Source organism: Tursiops truncatus, chromosome 9, assembly GCF_011762595.2.
Source record: "Tursiops truncatus isolate mTurTru1 chromosome 9, mTurTru1.mat.Y, whole genome shotgun sequence".
In the NCBI taxonomy this organism is placed as follows: Eukaryota; Metazoa; Chordata; class Mammalia; order Artiodactyla; family Delphinidae; genus Tursiops; species Tursiops truncatus.
In genome coordinates this window covers 9123802-9145470 of record NC_047042.1, presented here as the reverse complement: position 1 = coordinate 9145470, position 21669 = coordinate 9123802, and the positions used below count along the sequence as shown (strand labels likewise).

The 21669-nt window shown below is 49.7% G+C and overlaps 1 protein-coding gene, 2 long non-coding RNA genes and 1 other non-coding gene across 12 annotated transcripts in view; 2 read left to right on the top strand and 2 right to left on the bottom strand.

The window, feature by feature from the left end:
* Window positions 1–3452: 3452 nt before the first annotated feature.
* LOC101322675 (uncharacterized) lies at window positions 3453–6333 on the bottom strand. Its single transcript, XR_186108.4, has 4 exons — window positions 6195–6333; window positions 5812–5860; window positions 4473–4566; window positions 3453–4145 (listed from the first exon to the last, which is right to left on the bottom strand). It is a non-coding gene; the product is annotated as an uncharacterized lncRNA (long non-coding RNA).
* On the bottom strand, window positions 5219–5351 carry LOC117313657 (small nucleolar RNA SNORA9). The gene has a single exon (XR_004528245.1). It is a non-coding gene; the product is annotated as a small nucleolar RNA SNORA9 (small nucleolar RNA).
* Window positions 6334–6491: 158 nt separating the features above from the next.
* LOC141279501 (uncharacterized) lies at window positions 6492–10700 on the top strand. Its single transcript, XR_012333839.1, has 2 exons — window positions 6492–6610; window positions 7009–10700. It is a non-coding gene; the product is annotated as an uncharacterized lncRNA (long non-coding RNA).
* A 2001-nt stretch (window positions 10701–12701) lies between these two features.
* CCM2 (CCM2 scaffold protein) overlaps window positions 12702–21669 on the top strand; it is a 59051-nt gene continuing 50083 nt past the window's right edge. For 3 of the 9 annotated variants that reach the window (XM_073809509.1, XM_073809507.1, XM_073809503.1), the window contains exon 1: window positions 12702–12909. In XM_073809509.1, the coding sequence (XP_073665610.1) occupies window positions 12880–12909 (30 nt within the window). In that variant the 5' untranslated portion in view covers window positions 12702–12879. Of the gene's footprint in view, window positions 12910–14098; window positions 14157–15383; window positions 15448–16731; window positions 16801–21669 lie in introns of those variants that run through there. The other 6 variants (XM_073809506.1, XM_073809504.1, XM_073809501.1 and 3 more) reach the window with 5 other exon arrangements.

The following is a 21669-nucleotide window of genomic DNA, read 5'->3' as shown; positions in this document are numbered from 1 at the left end:
TCATGCCGAGACCCAGTCTTGCCACTGGTCCAGGCTTCCGGATGTTTCCCAAAAGCGTCCTTTGTGTCCTCGGGGCCCGCCTGCCTGTCTCTCTAGTAGTGAGACCCAGGAGCTGCGCCAGGAGCCCTCCTGTCCCACCTTGGTCCTCACCTCCCAGAGGTGTGGCCTCACTCCTCTCCGTGGAGCAGGCGGGCCCTTGACAAGTGGCCAGACGGGCCAGCTCAGACTTCGACCACACGGCGTCCGGGTTGGGGACACGAGGCAGTTCTCTCTCATCCCTCCCCTCGCACAGGGAAGACAGCGCATTTCCCAAGTTTGAGTCATCCGTGTACTACCTTTGGGATTCTCTACTCAAAAAGCTAGTTTATTTAAGAACTGTCTTTCAGTCAAGTCACTTTTTTTTTTTTAACCTGAATGAATAAAAGAATTTATTCTATGACATTTAGGGTCTAGACTAGAATACAATTTGGGGTTCATTTTAGCTCGAGACTAGAATAAAATTTCTAACCAAGCGTGATCAAAAGTCTCTTCTTTTAAATCAAGTTTTATTGGAGTATAGCTGCTTTCTAATGTGTTAGTTTCTGCTGTACAGCAAAGTGAATCAGCTACACGTATACATATATCCCCTTTTTTGGATTTCCTTCCCATTTAGGTCACCACAGAGCATTGAGTGGAGTTCCCTGTGCTATACAGTAGGTCCTCATCAATCAACTCACTTTTTAAACTCTGAAACATTGTTTGATATGCAAGGGTTTTTTTCCTTCAGAGACTTTAAAACGAATACATATCTAATGAAATTGTAAAGTGCTTATTTTCAAACGCCTGATAAAACCAAGCCTCACAGCACTGCGCCCATTGTTCTGAGGGGACCCTCCCGTCCGGACCAGGCTTTGGCTCCACCCTGCGCCAGGCCTGCGGCTTCTCGTGAGCAAGTTCTGGTCAAGTTTCATCCTCCCAGTCTCTGAAGACTCCCTTCGCACCCCCTGCCTCTTTGGCTGGTGCTTTTGAAGGGTTTTCCAAACCAAAGCTCAAGAGTACCTGGGGAGTTCTCACAGAGCCTCAAGGTTTCACTTCCCCAATCTCTGGGCCTGGGGTTTGCATTAAATTAACAAGTGAAAAGAATGATGCGGCTGTTCCAGTGAAACTTGAGACACAAACCTGAACTCAATAAAATTTTCATGTCATGGGACTTCCCTGGTGGTGCAGTGGTTAAGAATCCGCCTGCAGGGAACACGGGTTCCAGCCCTGGTCCGGGAAGATCCCACATGTGACGGAGCAACTAAGCCTGTACACCACAACTACTGAGCCTGCGCTCTAGAGCCTGTGAGCCACAACTACTGAAGCTCACAAGCCTAGAAACCGTGCTCCGCAACGAGAAACCACCGCAGTGAGAAGCCCGTGCACCACAACGAAGAGAAGTCCCCACTCGCCACAACTAGAGAGAAAGCCTGCATGCAGCAATGCAAAAACCCAACACAGCCAAAGCCAAAAAAAAAAAAAAAAAAAGCTTAAAAAAAATGTTCATGTCACGAAATAGTTTTCTTTAGGTTTTTTTTTTTCCATGTAAAGATGTCAAGACTAGTCAAGACTATTCTTAGGTTGGGGGTTGGCCCGTGGGTTAACCAGTCCCAGCTTTAGACCCTGCTGCTGTGGCCCTGCACTTAACTGCGATCAGGACTGTGCTCTCCACTGACAGCTTGCACAAAAGATTTGCCACTCAGTGCCTTACTTATCTGAGGCCAATGACAGCTCACCAGAAATCCTTCCCCGTCCTGGGTCTGGCTGGACCTCTGGGTCCGCTGGTCTCAGGCAGGACAAAGGGTGGCCCTCTATGCAGCTTCCCCGGGGTAGGGTCTGACAAGTTGGGGCACAGTGACAGGTGGAACAAACAGGTAGTCAAGTGAGGATGGAAGGACGGCAGGGAGGTGGCCCTGGGGGCTGAGGGCGGCAGTTTCACTCTCATTTTCCAACCTAGGTCGATTTCAAGATGCCGCCCTCTGTCCAGTCCCTTCGATGGCCCCTCACTCTGGCTCCCCTTGCTGGTGCCACTGCCCTCTGTAGCAGGTCCCCAGTCCCTTTGTTTCTCAGTTCCCCTACACACTGTATCCACTTTAGGATTTGCGTTTACTTCCACCTCATCTCAGAGCACACACACTGTTGGGTAGTTGCAGGGAAGGGCCCTGCCAAGGTGCCCTGGAGCGGCATGTACCCACAGAGGCCACACAGCTCACCGTCTGATGGCGCTCGGGAGGAGCCGCCACCTCTCACTCTTCCTCGTCTGCTCGGGAGGCTGTCAGAAGCAGTTCCCCTGGTACCGGCTCGGAGCTGTGAGGCTTTATGCCCCCGCCCCCTCAGGGTGTAGCTGCAGTGACTTGCGGTGGAGGGACCTTTGGTTACTTTTCCATTCACAACATCACTAACAAACTGAATGTAAACGTGGCTCACTGAATCTTTTCTAGCTCAGTCGGCCTTGGCCTAACCTACGGACATTCCTTGAAAAGGTCACAATGTTGAGCTAAATGGGCTTCCACTGTGAAGTTATTTATCAAATGAAATAGATCGTGAGGGTGCATCACTCATCCTAAAAGTATCAATCCACACACCGTGGACTCAACACTTTGGTGTGTAACCGAGTCTGACCCACGCTGGTGAAGAGGACAAAAGACAGAGAACGCCATCAAGCCAGTGGAAGCTACTCCAGGAGTGGTGCCCTACCACCCACTCTGCAGTCTCAAAAGCAATGAGAGTGGGAGACACCCCAGGGGCCTCCTCAAACTTGGCTGAAACTCCTTCAAGGAGGGGAGGGCCCTCCTCCTCTTTGTACCTAACAGAAACAGAGGCTGGACTGAACTACAAATTTTACACCGTTTTATTAAATCCCTTGTTTCTCATTCAGGAGATGTCAGAGGGGCCTGGGTCCTGATGTACAGTGAAGATCCTTGTTCTGGAAGCAGACAACACGGCACCGAAACCTGGGGTCAGAGAAGGTCAGTCAGACATGCACACCTGGCCCTGAGCCACCCACACCTCAGCTGGGCCAAGAACCAGAAACTCCTGACTCCTGGAAGGGGAGCAAGTGAGGATTTGAACCTGCTCAGAGAACTGTGGTGCAAAGGCCTGGGTTCAAATTCTGCTGCACCTTCACCAGGTATGTCAGTGTGGGCAGGCCACCACCTCAGTTCCCACTTCCTCTTCTATAAAAAACAAGGAAACAGGGGTTACCCTGATGGCGCAGTGGTTGAGAGTCCGCCTGCCGATGCAGGGGACACGGGTTCGTGCCCCGGTTTGGGAGGATCCCACGTGCCGCGGAGCGGCTGGGCCCGTGAGCCATGGCCGCTGAGCCTGCGCGTCCAGAGCCTGTGCTCCGCAACGGAAGAGATCACAGCAGTGAGAGGCCCGCGTACCGCAAAAAAACAAAAAAAAACAAAACAAGGAAACAACTTGGAGGCCTGCTGTTAAAATAAAGTGACGTGAGGATATAGCCAGGGATTGTTGTAATTGCCCACTGCTACTGAGTGGCAATAAACAGAAATGAACCTGAGTTCCCACTCCTGACTCCACCATGTGCCAAGAGGCCTCTGTGACAGAGACTTAGTAGCAGCCCACCCTTTCCAGGCTGACACACCACTGACCTAGGAGATTCTTGGGGAAAAGGATGCAGGTTGAATCCAAAACCACAAAGGCAATCAAAATGCCATGCCAAAGAATCAGACCTCCACGAGTCTAGATAGTAGACAACTATCTGTCCACAAAACAGTCTCGGGAGCTTAAAGACAATTCATCTGACACTCAATCACCCGACTTACAATACGGGAAGGTAAGGATAAATGTATGGTTTTGAACCTCTTGACAAGGGGACTTATGGAAAATTAACATATAAAATGGAAGTGAAGTGATTTGCTAGGCCAGACCCTGCACACTTACCACTGCAGAGTCCCCAGAAGAACCTGTCGTCCTTGGAAGGGATCATCTCTCAGGTGTCTTCTAGCTCTCACATCCTGGGATTTCTGCTGCTGAAGCTGGAGCAGGAACACAGGGCAGAGTCTGTTGGGGGTTGGGAGGCTGTGCTTTCAGGAACTGTGAAGGGTCTGACATACCCCCTCAGCAATGGCACGTGACAAGGTAGCCCATCAGTTACATGGAAGCTGGTAGGAGACACAAAGCAAAGACAGCTGATTATTCACCACAGCAGTAGGTAGACAGAGCACCAGCGTTCTCCACCAGCCCCATTTCCCTTCGGGTGACACAGGGGGAGCCAGAAGGCACTCGCAATGCGAGTGCGCTGCACCACAGAAAAGGCACCCTGAGCACAGGAAAGCCAAATCTTTTACAGTCGACAGTGGGCAGGCCTGCTCTCTGCTCTGGAAGTACTAGCTCGTACATACCCAGGCTGTCTATTTGAACATCTTTGAAAAGAAAGTCAAAGGGCAGCCAGTGCCTCGCTCCCAGGACTGCAAAACCATGAGACTCACCGACAGTGTCCCTACGGCAGCCCCAGGAGACTGGTGTGTTCAGCATTTGCACTTGGACTGAAGAGAGAGATCCGAGTCTGCTAGAAGCCTTGACCTTCAAGGGAGAAGGTGTGGTGTGACCCCCGCCGTGCAGGAGCATAGGAGCTGTGCTGCCCTGCTATGACCATGCTGGCCATATCCCTGCCTGTACCCAACAGCCCTCGCCCCAAGGCAAGGCCCAGTGGCATTTCCCTAGAACCAAAACTTCCTACCCGCTTCTGGATTCCATTCCTCCCTCCCTCCCTCCATTCCACCACTGCAGAATTTAGCCTTTGCTTCTCTTTGGTTTACCCGCAAATGGTAATGTCCCAAAGGGCAGGGCCCATCCCTATCATTCCTTTCTACTCTTTATTCCTTGCTGCGGGTCTAACTTCACCTTTACCACTCTCTCTGAGCTTCACTTACAACTTCTGTAAGGCTTCTGTTTGAAGGATATAATAAAATAATACAATAAAATTGACCACAAGCCCGGAACAGAGCAAACACCTAAAATCCAAAACGACTTTGGCAAAGACATCAACGTTCTCTAATCTGCCCGGTGCAATATAGTAGCCACTTGCCAAATGTGGCTACTGAGCATCTAAAAATGTAGGTAGGGGGAATGATAAACTGAGTTTTAAATTTAACCATATGTGTCAAGTGGTCACCACATCAGACAGTACAGGTCTGTATGCTGCCCAGCACACCAGATAGGGAAGGCAGCAGGGAAGTGTCTGAAATTTCTATAACCTTGCTCTGGATGGAGCAGGGCAAGGCCTCAAACCATTTCAAAATTTTTCTTGCAAGCACTGTAGGAATGCACAGGGCCACTGCAGACCCAAGCACGCTGGAGGCTTGCAGCCCACATTCCTTCCAGCCCCTAAAGCTCTGGACAGGCAGCCGCACTCCTACTGAGCACCAGCCGGGACCAGAAACTGGGACAAGAGATCAAGGGTTGAATTAGGCCTACTTGGGTTTACCCACTGGACACAGATAACTGACCAATAGTAGGAAGGGAAGGACTCCGGACAGCAATCCCTTCTGGCTCAGGGAGTAAGGGAAGGAGCCTTGGGAGAGGCAGCTTTGTCAAGCAGTTGAAAGGACAGGAGTTAACTTTAACTTCATTCCTTACGACCCTGTAAATATCCTTATCACCACCTCATTACACAAAATCGACTTTTCTTCCACAGTCTTCTCAGAACTGTAGACCATGACACAAAAGTTGACTCTATCCTCATTTTACCCCATGAAATAACGGTGGAGAAGAACTGCGGGCCCAGTTCCGGGAATGGGGAGCTGGGGCCGGAGCAATGTCACTTACCAGGCCATCTTACAGATCATCTGCTGCGGAGCAGTCGAGGGTCGTCCACCTGGAGGGGGCACGGGGTCAGCTCAAGCAAGGTCTCGTGTCGCCTTCCTAGTTCTCGCCCCTTGGGAGGCTATACCCACGAGCCCATTCCTCCCGGCGCTACCTGCCAAGGCCGCATGTGTACTCCGAACGGGACCCTCAGAAGCTCGGTTAGAACCACCCTCGCGTTTCCCCTCCAACCGCAGGGCGGAACGGCCCAGGCCAAGCACCCGCAACGATCACCGGACCGACGGAGCCAAGCGCGGAATACCTTGGAGACGGCGCGCCCGCTCCAACTGGGCCCGGCGCCCCGCACCTCGCATCCCAGCAAGGCCCGCACGCCCTACGACCCTCACCTGGCTTCAGTAGATGGCAGACACCACCTGGGACCCTTGATGGCACTGGATGGCCACGACCCCAAGGAGCAGCCACACCCCAACTGCCACCCATGGGTGCAGCCGCGCACGCTCCCGCCGCCCGCTGGCAGGCGCACGTGCCGTCACGTGACCCGCGCGGCCCTGGGAGATGACGTCACGAGGGGCGCCAGGGCGAGGCTGGGTGCGCGTTAGCTGCGCCCCTCGGTAGTCCCTTGTGAGGCCGAGAGCGGAAGTCTAGTAAACCGGTGGAGGCGGGGCGCGCCGCGTGCCTGTTACCCCCGGGAGGAACTGGCGGACCCAGGAAGGCGGGGAAGCGGGCCTCGTAAAGGAACAGGAGGACGGCAGCCAGCGGGGAGCTGGGCGCGGCAGGCTGGTGCAGGCGGAAGGTCGCACAAGTGAGAAGCTGGACGCTTGGTCCCTGTTCAGAATAGGGGAAGACACCCCCTTTGCTTTTAGAATTGAATTCTCTGCCCTTTTCAAAGGAATGTCAATCCCTAATGGCTAAATATGCCCACGGCTAGTCTCACGACTCAGGATTGTTTCTCAAGGGCCTGGGAACACTCTTTCTGAAATGTTATTGTCAAGGGGGAGAAACTCTGATCTCCCAGTGTCCTGCGAGGCTAAGGGCCCACTTGTCACCTGACTCCAAATTGCCCTTAACTATACGGAAGAGTGGGGTTTCTTTCAGTGTTTGCGTCCCTTTTAACTGTGATGTGCATCACATTCTGTCTTTGTGGAGAGGTTCTCTGGGTTGCGAGGAAATTTGGGGTTTAAATATATTTCTTCCACGCAGGCAGAGGAAAGCGCATTGGAAGGTACTTAGACTGGAAAGGGCGTGGCTTGTTGGAAATACAGCTAAGCATTAACAGGATTGTAGAGTCTTCTCCATGACGAGCAATGGATAAGAACTACATATTCAAAGGTCTTGAATATAAGGCTACGAAAGCAAGAACTTGGTTCTGTAAACAAAAGCTGAGTAATACTTGAAACTCATATTTTATGTATAGCACCTAGTAAATACATTCAAGCAGTTTATAGTATACAAATCCCATTATTTTGTTAAATGTCATGAGACAGATAGGGTGGGAACAGATTGCTCACATGGAGACTAACATTCACCCAAAGAGGTTAAGTGGCTTGCTCAAGGTCTCATAGACGGCTAGGGCTTGTTTTATCTCAGATCACTGCTCTGTCCATTCTGTCACTCTGCCATTATGTAATCGAGAGAACCAGGAAGGTAACTGGTTATGGAGGGTCAGAACATGGGTGACAGTGTGGGTGTCTATGTGTGACCAAAAAAGGTGGGCTTGCCAAGGACTAAAAGAGGACAGCTTTTTTTCTGAGATGATAACCAACAAAATTCACTAGAAAGGGGAAGATGTTCCATGGAAACTTTTATCCAAGTAATAAAAAAGGATGCCAAAACATTAAAAACCACATAATCAAAGCTTAATTGCCTTATACTAGGAGGCTGCATGAGACTGGCACAAAGAGAGACAGACCTGTCAGCAATTTCTTAAGTACTTATCAGAATATTGAAAAGAACTTTTTCTAAAACCACATCTCCAAAGAGTAACTCCATTATTCTTCTAAGCCAAGTGGGATGTATGCCTGGAAAGAAAATCAGAGATTTGGCTCTGAAAGAATACACAGAAAGCAATAGGAGCTTCCCCAGTGGCTCAGCGGTTGAGAATCCGCCTGCCAATAGAGGGGACACGAGTTCGATCCCTGGTCCAGGAAGATCCCACATGCTACGGAGCAACTAAGCCTGTGCACCGCAACTACTGAGCCTGCGCTCTAGAGCCTGCAAGCCACAACTACTGAGCCCATGTGCCACAACTACTGAAGCCCGTGCAGCTAAAGCTCCGCAACAAGAGAAGCCACCGCAATGAGAAGCCCATGCACCACAATGAAGAGGAGCCCCTGATCGCTGCAACTAGAGAAAGCCTGTGCGCAGCAACAAAGACCCAACGCAGCCATAAATAAATTTTAAAAAAACAGAAGGTAATAAGCAAGGAGGTATCAAAGTAGGGCTTACAAGGTTTCTTTCACCGGAGGCACACAGGGTGGCTCTACTTCCAAGGGGTCATTAGGATTTAGCATTGGTTTGGTCCTTTATCATTTACAGGCCTGGAAACTGGATATTATAAATGCATTGAGAATTCACTTGAATCAACTCTAAAGAAATTCTTTTCTTCACTAATTAAGTCAATACTGGATTTGTCACATGCACAGCATGGTATGAAGTATTGCATGGCATATGTCGAAGAACAACTCAGAGACATCTAGGTAGTTATTTGCTAGCTATTTAGTTCTTGAGTGAGAGGGACAAAAAGGAAAAAGCTGCAGTCAGCCTTGGAAACAGTGAAAAGATTCACTTAAAAAAAATAAAGAGCTGGAATCTCGTAAAGATGTGAGTCCAGGAAACTGTCTTTGAACAGGTCAACTGAGGGTAAATTTTCAGTTGTTCAGGGATTTTTCGAAAACTCTAGCTAGGAAGCATCTGTACAAAGGTGTCTCCAGGTGATGTCAGTGCCTTTCCATCTTAGTCTGGCCTGGTGCACATCATTCCTTTCATTAGAACTCTCAGATACAACGAGGAATCCCACACAGTCCCTATCTTTACAGGAACTTAACGATCTAGTACAGGAATGTCCTAACATGGTTAACATCAGAGACATATGAATAAAGTGCTTTGGGAGCGGGGGAGGAAAAAATTTCATCCAAAGATTTAGTGGAAGAGGTGATACTTGAGCTGGGTGATAAAATCTAACAGGTAAGTCCACCAGGGACAAACCAGGTGTCCAACGAAGTTTGTTTTATTAATCTCTTGCAACAAGGGAGAATCCCAGGGAATTCTGGGCTGCCTCTCGTTACAAGAGTAGAAAAGGGGTTTTGTAAGGTTTGGGATTGCCCTGAATAATTCTGAGGAGAGGAGAGGGGAAGTGAGGATCAGCTCTAGACTGCGGCTTTCATGAAGTGCAGGCAGTTCAATAACTGGGTCCCAGTCATTTTTGTTCACGGGATGGGGCCACAGAGCAGGCTAGGGAAGTAAGTGGTAAGAAAGCAGTAATCACGAAAAAGAAGAAGGTTGTTGGGACACTTTACAGTCGAGGTGTGACCTTGGCAGAAATGTTGTTCTCAATTAACACTGCAGCTAGCCTTATGTCTGTTACGAGAGACTGACTACACAGACAATGGTCCGACCGTTTATAAAAATAGCATTCTGACCCACAAAGCGCAGCAACCAGCCCAGGGAACCCACCCCTTCTCTACAGTAGCCAGCCCCGGAAGCTGGCTGTTGTTAAGTCAGACCTGGGGGGAGTCAGACTGCTATCTCTAGTGACAATCCAGGAAAGCAAATGATAACCTCCAAGCAAGCCAAATGGCCAGAACTTGGTCAATAATTTACAGCTTCCCTAATTTTTGTTCCCACTTCTAAATTAGGACCAACCAGAGAAAGCCCTACACAGTCCTCCAATCAATCGCATGGATACCCCACTTCTAGGTAGCCCACCTCCAGCCTCCCCAGGCCACACCCCCGACTTTTTCACTAGGAAGCTCTGCCACTCCTCTGCCTGCCTTTGGGTCTCTGCCAGATGCACGTGATGGTGGCTGACTCCTTCACTATAGCCAGCTCCGAACAAATAGCCTTTGCCTGTTCTCATTTAGTTGGTCCTCCTTCATTTCCAAAATTATCACCATCTGATTATTAGTAGGCAAAATTTTACTTGAAGCCTGGACTTGTGTGTGTGGAAATGAGGCAAAGGCGTTCTAATGGGTAGGAGCAGCCTGAGGAGGGTCAGCCTGGGATCAGGTTGTGAAAAAATAGGGAATACATATATTAGTCTCTACCCCCGGTTCCTAGCGCAGAGCTCCCACATCGCTTGAAATTTCCTGGGTGATAGGAATGTCTTTGTTCTAATGAGGCAACTCTGGGTGGGCTCCTGGATGGTTACTGGATGGGAGCTGGTCAACAGAAAGACCATGATTAGGAGCTTGAAATTTTCAGCCCCACCTCCCCATCCTTCAGAGACAAAATAGAGTTAATAATTGATCATGCCTATATGATGAAGTCTCCATAAAATTCCAGTAGTATGGGGTTCGGAGATCTTCTAGGTTGCCGATCACGTGGGGGGTGGCTGGGAGAATGGTGTGTTCAGAAGACAGCTATACTCCTTCCCATATACCTTACCCTAAGCATCTTTTTTTTTTTGCGGTACGCGGGCCTCTCACTGTTGTGGCCTCTCCCTTTGCGGAGCACAGGCTCCGGACGCGCAGGCCCAGCGGCCATGGCTCACGGGCCCAGCCGCTCCGCGGCATGTGGGATCTTCCCGGACCGGGGCACGAACCCGCGTCCCCTGCATCGTCAGGCGGACTCTCAACCACTGTGCCACCAGGGAAACCCTTAAGCATCTCTTTTATTTGTATGTTTATCTGTATCTTTATCATATCCTTTTATAATAAACTGGTAAGTAAAGTGTTTTCCTGAGTTCTGTGATTCATTCTAGCATATTAATTGCACCCAAGGAGGGGGTCCTGGGAACCTCCAATTTATAGCTGGTCAGAAGCACAGGTAACAACCTGGACTTTCAATTGTTATCTGAAGTGGGGGGCAGGGCAGTCTTATGGGACTGAGCCCTGAGATGTTTTGCTCTCTCCAGGTAGATATTGTCAGAATTGATTTAAAATGTAGGACGGGACTTCCCTGGTGGTGCAGTGGTTAAGAATCCGCCTGCCAATTCAGGGGACACGGGTTCGATCCCTGGTCCGGGGAGGTCCCACATGCCGTGGAGCAACTAAGCCCGCACACCACAACTACTGAAGCCCGTGTGCCTAGAGCCCATGCTCCGCAATAAGAGAAGCCACCGCAATGAGAAGCCCAAGCACCGCAACTAGGGAAAGCCCACGTGCAGCAATGAAGGCCCGATGTAGCCTAAATAAATAAATAAATAAAATAAAAACAAACAGTAGGTATAAGGAGCAGCTACTGTTCTGAGGGCTGTCTAGGGAAGACCCCCTCCCCCTCCTCCCAGGGCTGAGGGCCAGACTTTGTTGGAGAGAGAATAGCTTCAGCTCACCGAATGGCAGAGAAGTGCTGGCAGAACTGGCTGAAGTCCACCCTCTGGAAAACTGTTGATGGAGGTGTCTTGATGACCACTCGGATATAAAACTTCCCAGCGTGGGTGCTGGAGGAATATGCCAGCTGCTGGGTACTGGGTACTGCTGGCAGCCCCGCACTGCAGAGCCAGGTGCTTCGCAGAACCCAGAGCTGGAGAAGCTACCCTTGATGCAGGGAGGTAGGCGCTTCAGAGGCCTCTTTCTGCAGGTGCCTGCCAAGAAAGCTCACCGGAACCAGGTGGCAAAGCCCCTTCCTCCTGCACTGCCTCCCAGCAGTTTCTCCTGGCAAAGCTTCACACTGGGCCACCTGGCAAAGCAGGAATGCTCAAAAGGCCCAGCTCCATGCCGCGAAGAGAAATGAGAGTGAATGTGGAGCTGAGAGACAATATATTGACCACTGGCACAGGAGACAGTACTCTTAAAAAAAAAATCAATTGAGACAAATACTGGTTTGGTGTCAGTTTACATTCTAGCTGTGCTGCGAGGTTCTTACTGCCAGCTTAGTCTAGTGGCAAAATAGTGGGACTGCTGCTGCAGACTCCAGTTTGCAGTGTGCTTTTGGGCAAACCAACCCATTGGGACCTCATCCGTAAAAGGTGGCAGTTATTTCTAAGTGACTGTTAAGGTTCCACCTTTTATTCTGATAGGGTCCGGACGGGCTCGCTGTTGTATTTAAACTTTCCTGACGGGTTTGCCTAAGGAAATCTGACATTGGAACAGACGAAGACTTAGAAAAAAGCTTCACTGTGGCCGCAGGAACGGAAGGCAAAACGAGAAAAGAAAAGGGAGTGGGTCTTACGCCCCTTCCCCAAGGCCCGGCTCCTCCAGGAGGCCCCGCCTTCGGTTTCCCGCAGGCCACGCCCTTCTATTCTCGCCGGCCACGCCCACCCGCGGCCCCGCCCCTTTTGTCAGCCCCGCCTTCCCCTTCCACAGGCCCCTCTCCTACAGCCCCACACCCCACCCTCTTCCCGTCCTCCCCTTCCCCACAGGTTCCACCCCTCCCACCGCCCCGTTCTCTGCTTCCTGTTGGCCTGAGCTCCCTCTCCCTGAGCGCCAGGCAGGCTGGGAAGGTGGCTGCCGTAAAGATGGCGGCAGAATTGAAAAGCTGGAGCAGCTCCCTTGGCCCTGAGGGGCCGGGAGGGTGGGCTGAAGGCGGGGCAGTCGCGCTCGCGCCCTCCCTGAAGGAAGTGCGGCGGGATAGGGGCGCGATAGGCGCGCTCCCGCGGCCCTGAAGGGGTGGGGAGGGCAGGCGCGTTCTCGGCCGCTCACAAGGGTTGGGGGCGGGGCGTGTGGGCCGAAGGGGCGTGCGCACGCGGGGAGGGGCGTGCTCGCGGGGGCGGGGCCGCGCCCTCGGCCCGGAAGTGCGGGGTGCGGGGTGCGGGGTGCAGGGCGCGGACGGCCCCTGGCGGCCGCGGGGGGAGACTGCGGCCAGGCAAGCGGCGCAGGAGCGGCAGCAGCCGCGGGGCCCGGGCGAGCATGTAGCGGCAGCGGGCGGCGCGGGGCTCCCGGGGCGGGCCGGGCCGCGGGGGCCGCTCGCGGCGATATGGAGGAAGAAGGCAAGAAGGGCAAGAAGGTGAGCATGCGGGGCGCGTCCTCCCGAAGGCCGGGTGGGGGGCGGGCTGGACCCCAGACCGAGGCAGGCGGAAGGCGGAGGGGCTGGGGTTCGGGGGGCGAGGGGAACACGGGAGGGTCCCTCGGGGCCGCCCGTCGGTCTGCCAGCGCGGGGCGTGGGAAAGTCTGGCTTGGGGATGTCCGTGGAGGGGAGTTCTGATTTGGGAGGTTCGGCGTGGGGAGGCTAGGCGTGGGGAGGTGCGGGACAGGAGTCTGGTGGGACTCCAGCGTGGAGAGGTCCCGGGCGGGAGTCCGGCGTAGGGAGGCCCGGCAAGGGAAGTTCCGAGGTGGGGAGTCCGGCGTGGGGAGGCCCCAGGTTGGAAGTCCGGCGTGGGGAGGCCCGGGGGCGCACACTGTTGGAGGTGAGCGTGGCGGGCAGGCCGGGGACCCCGGGTGGACGGCGCACGGTCAGGCCCGGGACGGGGTCGCGGGAGTCGGTCTCCGCGCGATGGAGTAAGAGGCGAGCCCCTGGACAATGGGGTTAGGTGGTCCTTTGCCGGCCGGGCGCGCGGGGGAGGAAGGAGCCACGCCTTTCCGCCCCTTCCGGTCAGTGACTCTCCCCCAAACCCAGGCTCTGCACATGGCCTTGCCCGTGGGTCAGTGACCAGGGGCTGCAGAGGAGCTGGACCCCATTATGGGCCAGAAAGTTTTCCAGGGTTAGCATCTTGAGAAAATGGGGTGTAAGGTTAATGTAGAAACATTTGCTGCTTAGTTGACTTCAGTATTGGGGTACCAAGTAAAAGCAAAAACTTCTTCATGGTACAGCCCGTTCACGGTCCGGTCCGGCCGGCGCGGGTTGAGTTTTGCTCTACCTAATACCAGCTGAGTGATTTCAGTGACGTTACGTTTGGCAGTTGGATTTAGGACACAGTTCAAGAGGCTCCTTAGTCTTTGTAATTTTTAAAATGTGGCTTTAATTACAAGCTAGAGTAATTGATAAAGAAACTCAACATTTTAAGGAGACAAATAACCATGTGAGATAAGCTATCATTAAAATGTAAAATGGATTTCAATGAAATGTATCTTTTTCAAATACAGGCTTTATAATCGAAGTGTCTTACCTGTTATTTTCGTTTTAATAAATGTGTGTGCACTTTTATGTGCAAGTTTAAAACAGACCTTGATAAATCCTCTGATCTTCTGCTCTTCAGAGCCAGCTGTGTCCTTCAGTTGGCGATTACTCATCACAAGGTGTCCCATTTTAAAAAGGTATTTGAAATGAAGTGTAGCCAGGTGGTCTTCGGGGAATTGTGCAGTGCTTCTCCTCTCACTTTCTTCATTCATTGTTTTGTTAGGTTATTAATACACATGTGTAATTTAAGTGCAGTATCAGTTGCAGTTACCTACAAAGATGGTTTAAGTCTGGAAAACAGCCCAAGAAAGTGATTCAGCCTGCAAGCATTAGACCACAGAGGGATGCTGCCCACCAAAAAGGGGGAAAGCTGAGTTTATTTAGTGTTTCTACCAAAGCTGGTAGATGCCTTCACAAGAAATGTAGTCAGTTGCATCCTTTCCTGTCAAGGTAGGCAGGTGGGCCAGGGCCCTTATAGGAGGAGGCCTGTCACCAGTGCTCATGGCTGCCAGCATTCTGTGGATAAGCTGGCTCAGTCCTAGCAGAGGACCAATCCTGGCCACACGGTATCTTCCACAATCAGTCCAAATGGTGCCTGACAAGGAGAGTTATTCTCTTCATGTGGGTACTAGCCTATCTGATGGGGAAGGATGAGAATGAACTTTTCCCAGAACTTTCAACCAGCTCTGGAAGAAACATTTGAACATTCAGCATATTGAGAGAGACAGAGAAGTGGTAAGATATTCCTGAGCTTTTGGAATAGAATCAGTCAATCTCAAGAATTTTATAGTGGGGGCAATGGAAAGATTCAGGCATAGAGAAGACGAATACATTTCATTGTCTCTGTTAGAGGAGATAACCGGTTATTACACAGTTGCCGAAGCCAGGAGGTTAGTGTTTTCTGTGTACTCTGCCACTGCCGTATCTCATTTTCCTACAGGCAGGCTAGACAGAGAGCTCTGGGGCATAGATTTCTATCCAGGCCACGACTTAGCACACTTTACCTCTTGCTCTCAGCCAATCACAAGCCAGTAGAACCTTCCTGCTCTGCTCCCCCATTCAATGTGAGGTCACCTCCAACTCAGTCAATTTGATGCTTAAGTGGTTCTCATTATCGTAAATTAACTAGAGCTATCGATTTTAAAACTTACAGATTCAAGCAGAAGCAGCGAGTAATGACTTAATAGTTTTATGAAAGTACCATTTGGACATTTAAATTCTCTTTCCAAGTTAGCTTCCTCCAAAAGTGCAGATTTAAGCCTTTAAAAATGTGGATTGATAGGCTCTTCAGGTCTTCAGATGCTTGTCTTGGTGTTCTGTCAAGCAGTTATTCAGGCTTGTTCTAACGTGGCCTGTTTCCTCAGGACAGGACTCATCGAGCTGCCAGAGAACCAGTAGACCAGAGTGGATTTCATATAAAGTGCACAGGTACAGCCCTGTCCTTACTCAGGCTACCTTGGCACACACGATGATGGTGACTGGAGCCAGTAATGTCCCGTGGAAGGTGCTGGGTGATGGGGTGTGGGAGGAGCTGATGAGAAGATGGGGAGGTCTGGGATATGGACGTGTGGACAGAGAAGTCCACTAGCTGCCAGAGGCGTGGGACCTGGGGAGTAGGAATGACCATGGAGGTCACTGTCCTGCCTGAACGTCCCCAGGGTGACTGGTACCTTTCAGGCCACCATTCCTGCTTGCGGGTTCGGAGAATGAGGCTTCCTCCTTGCAGAGCAGACCCAAGTTCCATGCATTTTGATACTCTTCTGTTAGGATGTAATTCCTTTTTGTAGGAAGCTTAGGTGTACACTTGAGTTGGATTATGTGCATTTTTATAAAAACACTTGACTCAGATGCGGATCACAGCCTTTGGGAAGACACAGTTGTGGGAAGTCACCCTTGGCCCTCAACCTTGTTCAGGTCCCGGTTTCTGCTGCTTCTGCTGCTGTCGGGGCATGGGTCGCACCACAGGTAGCCATGATTTCAGCCTGAACAAAGTTAAATAGTTTTACATTGGTCTGTTTTATTTGTATTCTTTAAATGAAAAAAAACAAAGGTTATAAAGTACCCTAGAAATGTAGGACTTGGTGTAAATGATAATGAGGCATTATTATTAATTTTGTTGGGTGTAATATTTGTAATGTTTTGTCAAGTTCTGATCTGATAGACATATACGCTGGGGTATTTATAGGTGAAACAATATGATTTCGGAGATTTGCTTTACTCAGACTAGAAAAAAAGAGGGGAGACAGCTGAATGTTTTGGCAGTGGTTATTCATTATTCGTTATTCTGCTTACTTTTGTGAATTTTTGAAGTTTCCATAAGAAAAGTGGGGAGAAAAATATTCCTCTAGGTTATGGGTCCCCAGTTATCTGCCCACGTACTTGCCAAATCATCCCTTAGCTAGTGTCTGTGAGGAAGTGGGAGTTTGAGCTAGACCAGCCCTCAGGCAGCCATACCTTCTCTACAGGTATGTGTGCATATGTGTAAGTATTTGTATAGCTGAAATGAAAGTTTAAAGAAATAATTATTACTACAAGCAGGGCACTCTGATTTTTTTTATTCTGTTCTTTTTTTTTGGTTTTTTTTTAAACTGCTGGTCATGACCTACTAAATTGCTTTTATAACTGTACTGCTTCTGTAGGTGTCACAGCCATAATATGGGTTAACAAAGTGAATTCGGGCCTCTCCACCTTTTTTTATTTCCTCTCGGATAGTTGTCACAGTGATTCTTCGATGGCAGTGTTGCACCCGGGGGTGAGGAGGCCGGAAGACCACTGCAGGAGGTATCTGGTGGAGACCAGACGTCAGGCCGTCAGTAGATGAGTCCAGAATAACTGGCAACATGAGGCTCATTCCTCTTCTGGTTTGGAGAATTACCGTTTACATAGTATCATGTATTTATTAATTTTCTGCATTAGGAACTGTAAATTCCCTGGTCTTCTTCAGTCAGATTGATAACCCACTGATCATGATAATTTAGGTTCAGAAAGCACATCAGAATCTTCTAGTACTTTTCTATTTCTGCTCTGAGCATCGTTTGAGAGGAAGACATTTTTATGACCAATAGTACTGCAATAGGGGGCTCTTCTGGAATGGGAAGGGCTGTCAGTGTTCTGCCTTATGAGGTCAAGGACAAGTGCCTTCTGTACCCAGTAGGTTTGGTCACTGCAGTTACTGTTAGTCTTTTATTTCTTCATTTCTGTCAGCAATAATAACCCACCTGCTCCATCCTCATCACCACTCTGTGGTGTGATGCAGTTAAGTACTGTAGATTTAGCTGATTGGTGTGAAATCATCCTATTTATTTGGGTGCCTAGCACATGCTCAGTACAGTGAGAAGGGCTGAGGCCATCTCATTTTATTTGGAGAGTAAGCTGCTCACACCATGTTAGAGAATGAGAGAGGGCCAGTGCCCTCATATCAGGCGAGACAGGCAGGCATCAGCTAATTCCACCCGGGAGACCATGCATGTGATGTACAGAAGCAGGCAAGGTGGGGACTGAGGCCCTGAAGTGCTGGGAGGGCTTGGAGCCCAGGGTGTTTGTGTGTAGGGTTGGTTTTGGTCCCGGGTGCAGCTGAAGCCATTGGAGGTTTTCATTCATTGCTTTAAGAATTGTTCATTGTCACTGTGCGCCAGGTGCAGATGCTGGGGAGACAGATGAGGTCTGTGGCCACAGAGCTTGAAGCGGAGCTCAGAGGACAGATGAGGATGGATATTAGGAAGTGTGATTTGATAAGAGTGAATAAGGAAACCTTTTTGTTATGAAGACATCAAGTACAAGTGTAGAGAAAATCTTCTAATGCAGATTCAAATGCCACAATGTCAGATATCATCAATGCATGAGCAGGTTGTTTCAGGTACACTTTTTCCTCATCCACTCCTGCTCCCCAGGTGTTCTGGGCTAAACTATGCCCTGAGCCCCCAACTCATATTGTTGAAGCCCTGACCCCCCCCAGCACCTCAGAATGCGTCTGCCTTTGGAGATAGCGCGTTTAAAGAGGTGATTAAGGATAAGTGAGGTTGGGCTTCCCTGGTGGCGCAGTGGTTAAGAATCTGCCTGCCAGTGCAAGGGACACGGGTTCGAGCCCTGGCCTGGGAAGATCTCACATGCCGTGGAGCAACTAAGCCCGTGCACCACAACTACTGAGCCTGCGAGCCACAACTACTGAGCCCGCATGCCACAGCTGCTGAGCCCGCGTGTCACAACTACTGAAGCCCGTGCGCCTAGAGCCCGTGCTCCGCAACAAGAGAAGCCACTGCAATGAGAAGCCTGTGCACTGGGACAAAGAGTAGCCCCCCCGCTCGCTGCAACTAGAGAAAGCCTGCGTGCAGCAACGAAGACCCAACACAGCCAAAAATAAATAAATTAATTAATTTTTTTAAAAAAAGGGTAAGTGAGGTCACTAGGGTGGGCCCTAATCCCATATGACTGATGTCCTTATAAGAAGAGGAAATTTGGACACAGAGACACCGGGGATGTGCATCCAGTAGAGGGATGTTGTGGAGATCAGGGAGAAGATGGCTGTTTCCAAACTGAGGAAGCGGCCTCGGGAGAAACCAGCCCTGCCGACCCCTTGGTCTCGGACACCCAGCCTCCGGGACTGCGAGACAATAAATAACTGTTGTTGAAGCTGCTGGGTCTGTGGTGCTTTGTTCAGGCAGACTAAGTGGGTTATTTTGAAGCATACCCTAGACATCATGCTGATGTGACAAGAGTCTAGTGCAGTCAGTCCTCTGCTAGGACTGGTTTGGTGGGACCTGGTCTCATTCTAGCCTGGAGGTTCTGAGGACCTGGTCTCCACTGTCACCTTAGACGTGGACGAGCAACTCAGAGTGACGGGACCACCTGCATGTGCTCTGTGTGGGCCGCAAACCGCACACTCACTGTGGTCATGTGACCTAGGGTCTGTAGCAGGGGATTGGGCTGAGCCACATTTGCCCAGCCTCCGTGCCATTGTCCTGCCCTGTGTTCTTTGTGGGCACTTTCACTGCTCCGTTTGCTCTTTCTTGTCCCTCAGTCCAAGGCCAGTGGCCGTTCTTCAAATGTGACACTCAGTATTAATGGTTATGCAGTTGCGACAGAGTTTAGATTTGGATTTGTCGATTTAGTAGAAATAAAAAGGACATTTCTTCTTAGCTGTGTGCTGGTGCCAAAAATGTTACAGGTTTTCCTCCGAAGTGTGCCTGAACAGTAGCAGTTTTCTGCTGGATTGCGTTAAGAATCAGGGCATTTGATCACAGGCATTACATGTGTTCAGTGCCATGAAAAGAAATCCTCTTTAATGAGTGCAGTAGGAAGTTGGAATTTGGGCTTTTGTTCAAGGCTTAGGATGGTGAACTGCAGTGTGTATCTCGTAACCCAGGAGGCGGAAAGAATAGTTGAATTCGGAAAGTGAGAAAAATGGTCAGTCTGACCCTGTTGTGTTACCAGGTGTGGGAGATGCTGGCTCACCTGTGTTGTTACTTGTGACTCTGAGAAGAAGAAACTTTTATTTATTTGAATCTTTATTATTCATTCTATAGTTTGAAACGACATGCAGTTTTTTCCCCAGATCTCTAATATGCTTCCTGTGTGTCGTTACCATTAACTCTACAGTCAGGTGTGGTTTAGAATATTCCATTTTCCCCTTGCCGTTTACATGGTGGGGATACAGTTTTATTAGTTTAAGGCCTTGGACAGACCTACGTGTCAGGTATGTTATCCTACTTGTCAATGTCAGGAAACGCTTTGGGTCTGACTGTGTCTAAGTGTTTTATTACTTCCGGGAGAGGTGTTGCACTAAATAGCTCTTACATTTTATGTTCTGAAATATGCATAGTAGATGAAGGCAGGTACATCCAATGTCAGACCTATTTTAGGCTGTGTTCTAAGCCTCCACATAAAACGTGTGCATCTTCAGCGCCACTTCTCGGAAGAGGAGTCTACAGCCACAGTCTGCTTCCTCCGCCCCCCACGCCCCAAGCATTTTATTATGAAAAGTTTTGAATACACCAAAGTTGGAAGAATTTTATGGCAAATACCCATATACCCACTGCCTAGATTCTACCATTAACATTTGGTATATTTGTTTTATCTCATGTCTGCCCATCTCTTCATCCTTCTACCTGTCCATCGACCCATTTTATTTTTCTGATGCATTTCAAAGTAAATTGCAGACATCAGTTCACTTTGATCTAAACACTTCAGCATGCGTATCATTAACTAGAGTTCAGTATTTGTTTACAGTTTTCTTTCTCTGTAAAATTTATGGTGAAATGGACACATCTTAAATGTACATCAGCTAAATTTTGGCAAAAGCATACACCTGTGTAACCCAAACCCCTGCCGAGAAATAGACCATAATCCTCGATCAGAAAGTTCCCTTCCTACCTCTTAGGAAGTCCCTTTCCCAGGCAACCATTGTTCTGTATTTCCACTATAGATTATTGCTGTTTGGATTAATTTCCAGTGTACATTAGTACTGTCTGAATTAGTTTTATCTGCTCTAGAACTTGATACAGATGGATTCATACAATATACTTGTGTGCAAGAACCTCTACTCAGCATAATGTTTTTGAGATTCATCCACAATGTTGTGTGTATGTTATTGCTGAGTAGTAGTCTGTGGTATGTATATACCACAGTTTGTTTCTCCGTCACCTTTTGTCGGACATTAGGGTTCTTTTTAGTTTTGTATTATAATGAAAAGCTGCTGTGAACATCTGTGAATGACCCATTGTGTGGACATATGTTATTATTTCTTTTGGACAATAACTACTAATGGAATTGCCCAGTTATATAGGAACTATATATTTAACTTTGTAAAACACTGCCAAACTGTTTCCTACTGAATTTTTGTATGCTAATTCTGTCAGTTATTGAGAAGGGGGGTGTTAAAGTCTCCAGTTACTGTTTTAGGTTTGCTTGTTTCTCCCTGTAGTTCAGTTCATTTTGGCTTCGTGTATTTATTTTTTGATAAATTTATTTATTTTTTAAATTTATTTTCGGCTGCGTTGGGTCTTTGTTGCTGCGTGCGGGCTTTCTCTAGTTGCGTTGAGTGGGGGCTGCTCTTCGTTCCAGTGCGCGGGCTTCTCACTGCGGTGGCTTCTCTTGTTGCGGAGCACGGGCTCTAGGCTTGCGGGCTTCAGTAGTTGTGGCTCACGGACTCTAGAGCGCAGGCTCAGTAGTTGTAGCACGTGGGCTCAGTAGTTGTGGCTCACGGGCTCTAGAGCGCAGGCTCAGTAGTTGTGGCACATGGACTCAGTAGTTGTGGCTCGTGGGCTCTAGAGTGCAGGCTCAGTAGTTGTGGCATGTGGGCTCAGTAGTTGTGGCTTGCGGGCTCTAGAGCACAGGCTCAGTAGTTGTGGCACGTGGGCTCAGTAGTTGTGGCTTGCGGGCTCTAGAGCGCAGGCTCAGTAGTTGTGGCACGTGGGCTCAGTAGTTGTGGCTTGCGGGCTCTAGAGCACAGGCTCAGTAGTTGTGGCACGTGGGCTCAGTAGTTGTGGCTCGCGGGCTCCAGAGTGCAGGCTCAGTAGTTGTGGTGCATGGGCGTAGTTGCTCCGCGGCATGTGGGATCTTCCCAGACCAGGTCTCGAACCCGTGTCCCCTGCACTGGCAGGCGGATTCTTAACCGCTGTGCCCAGGGAAGCCCCCCAGTACTCTCTGAGTTCT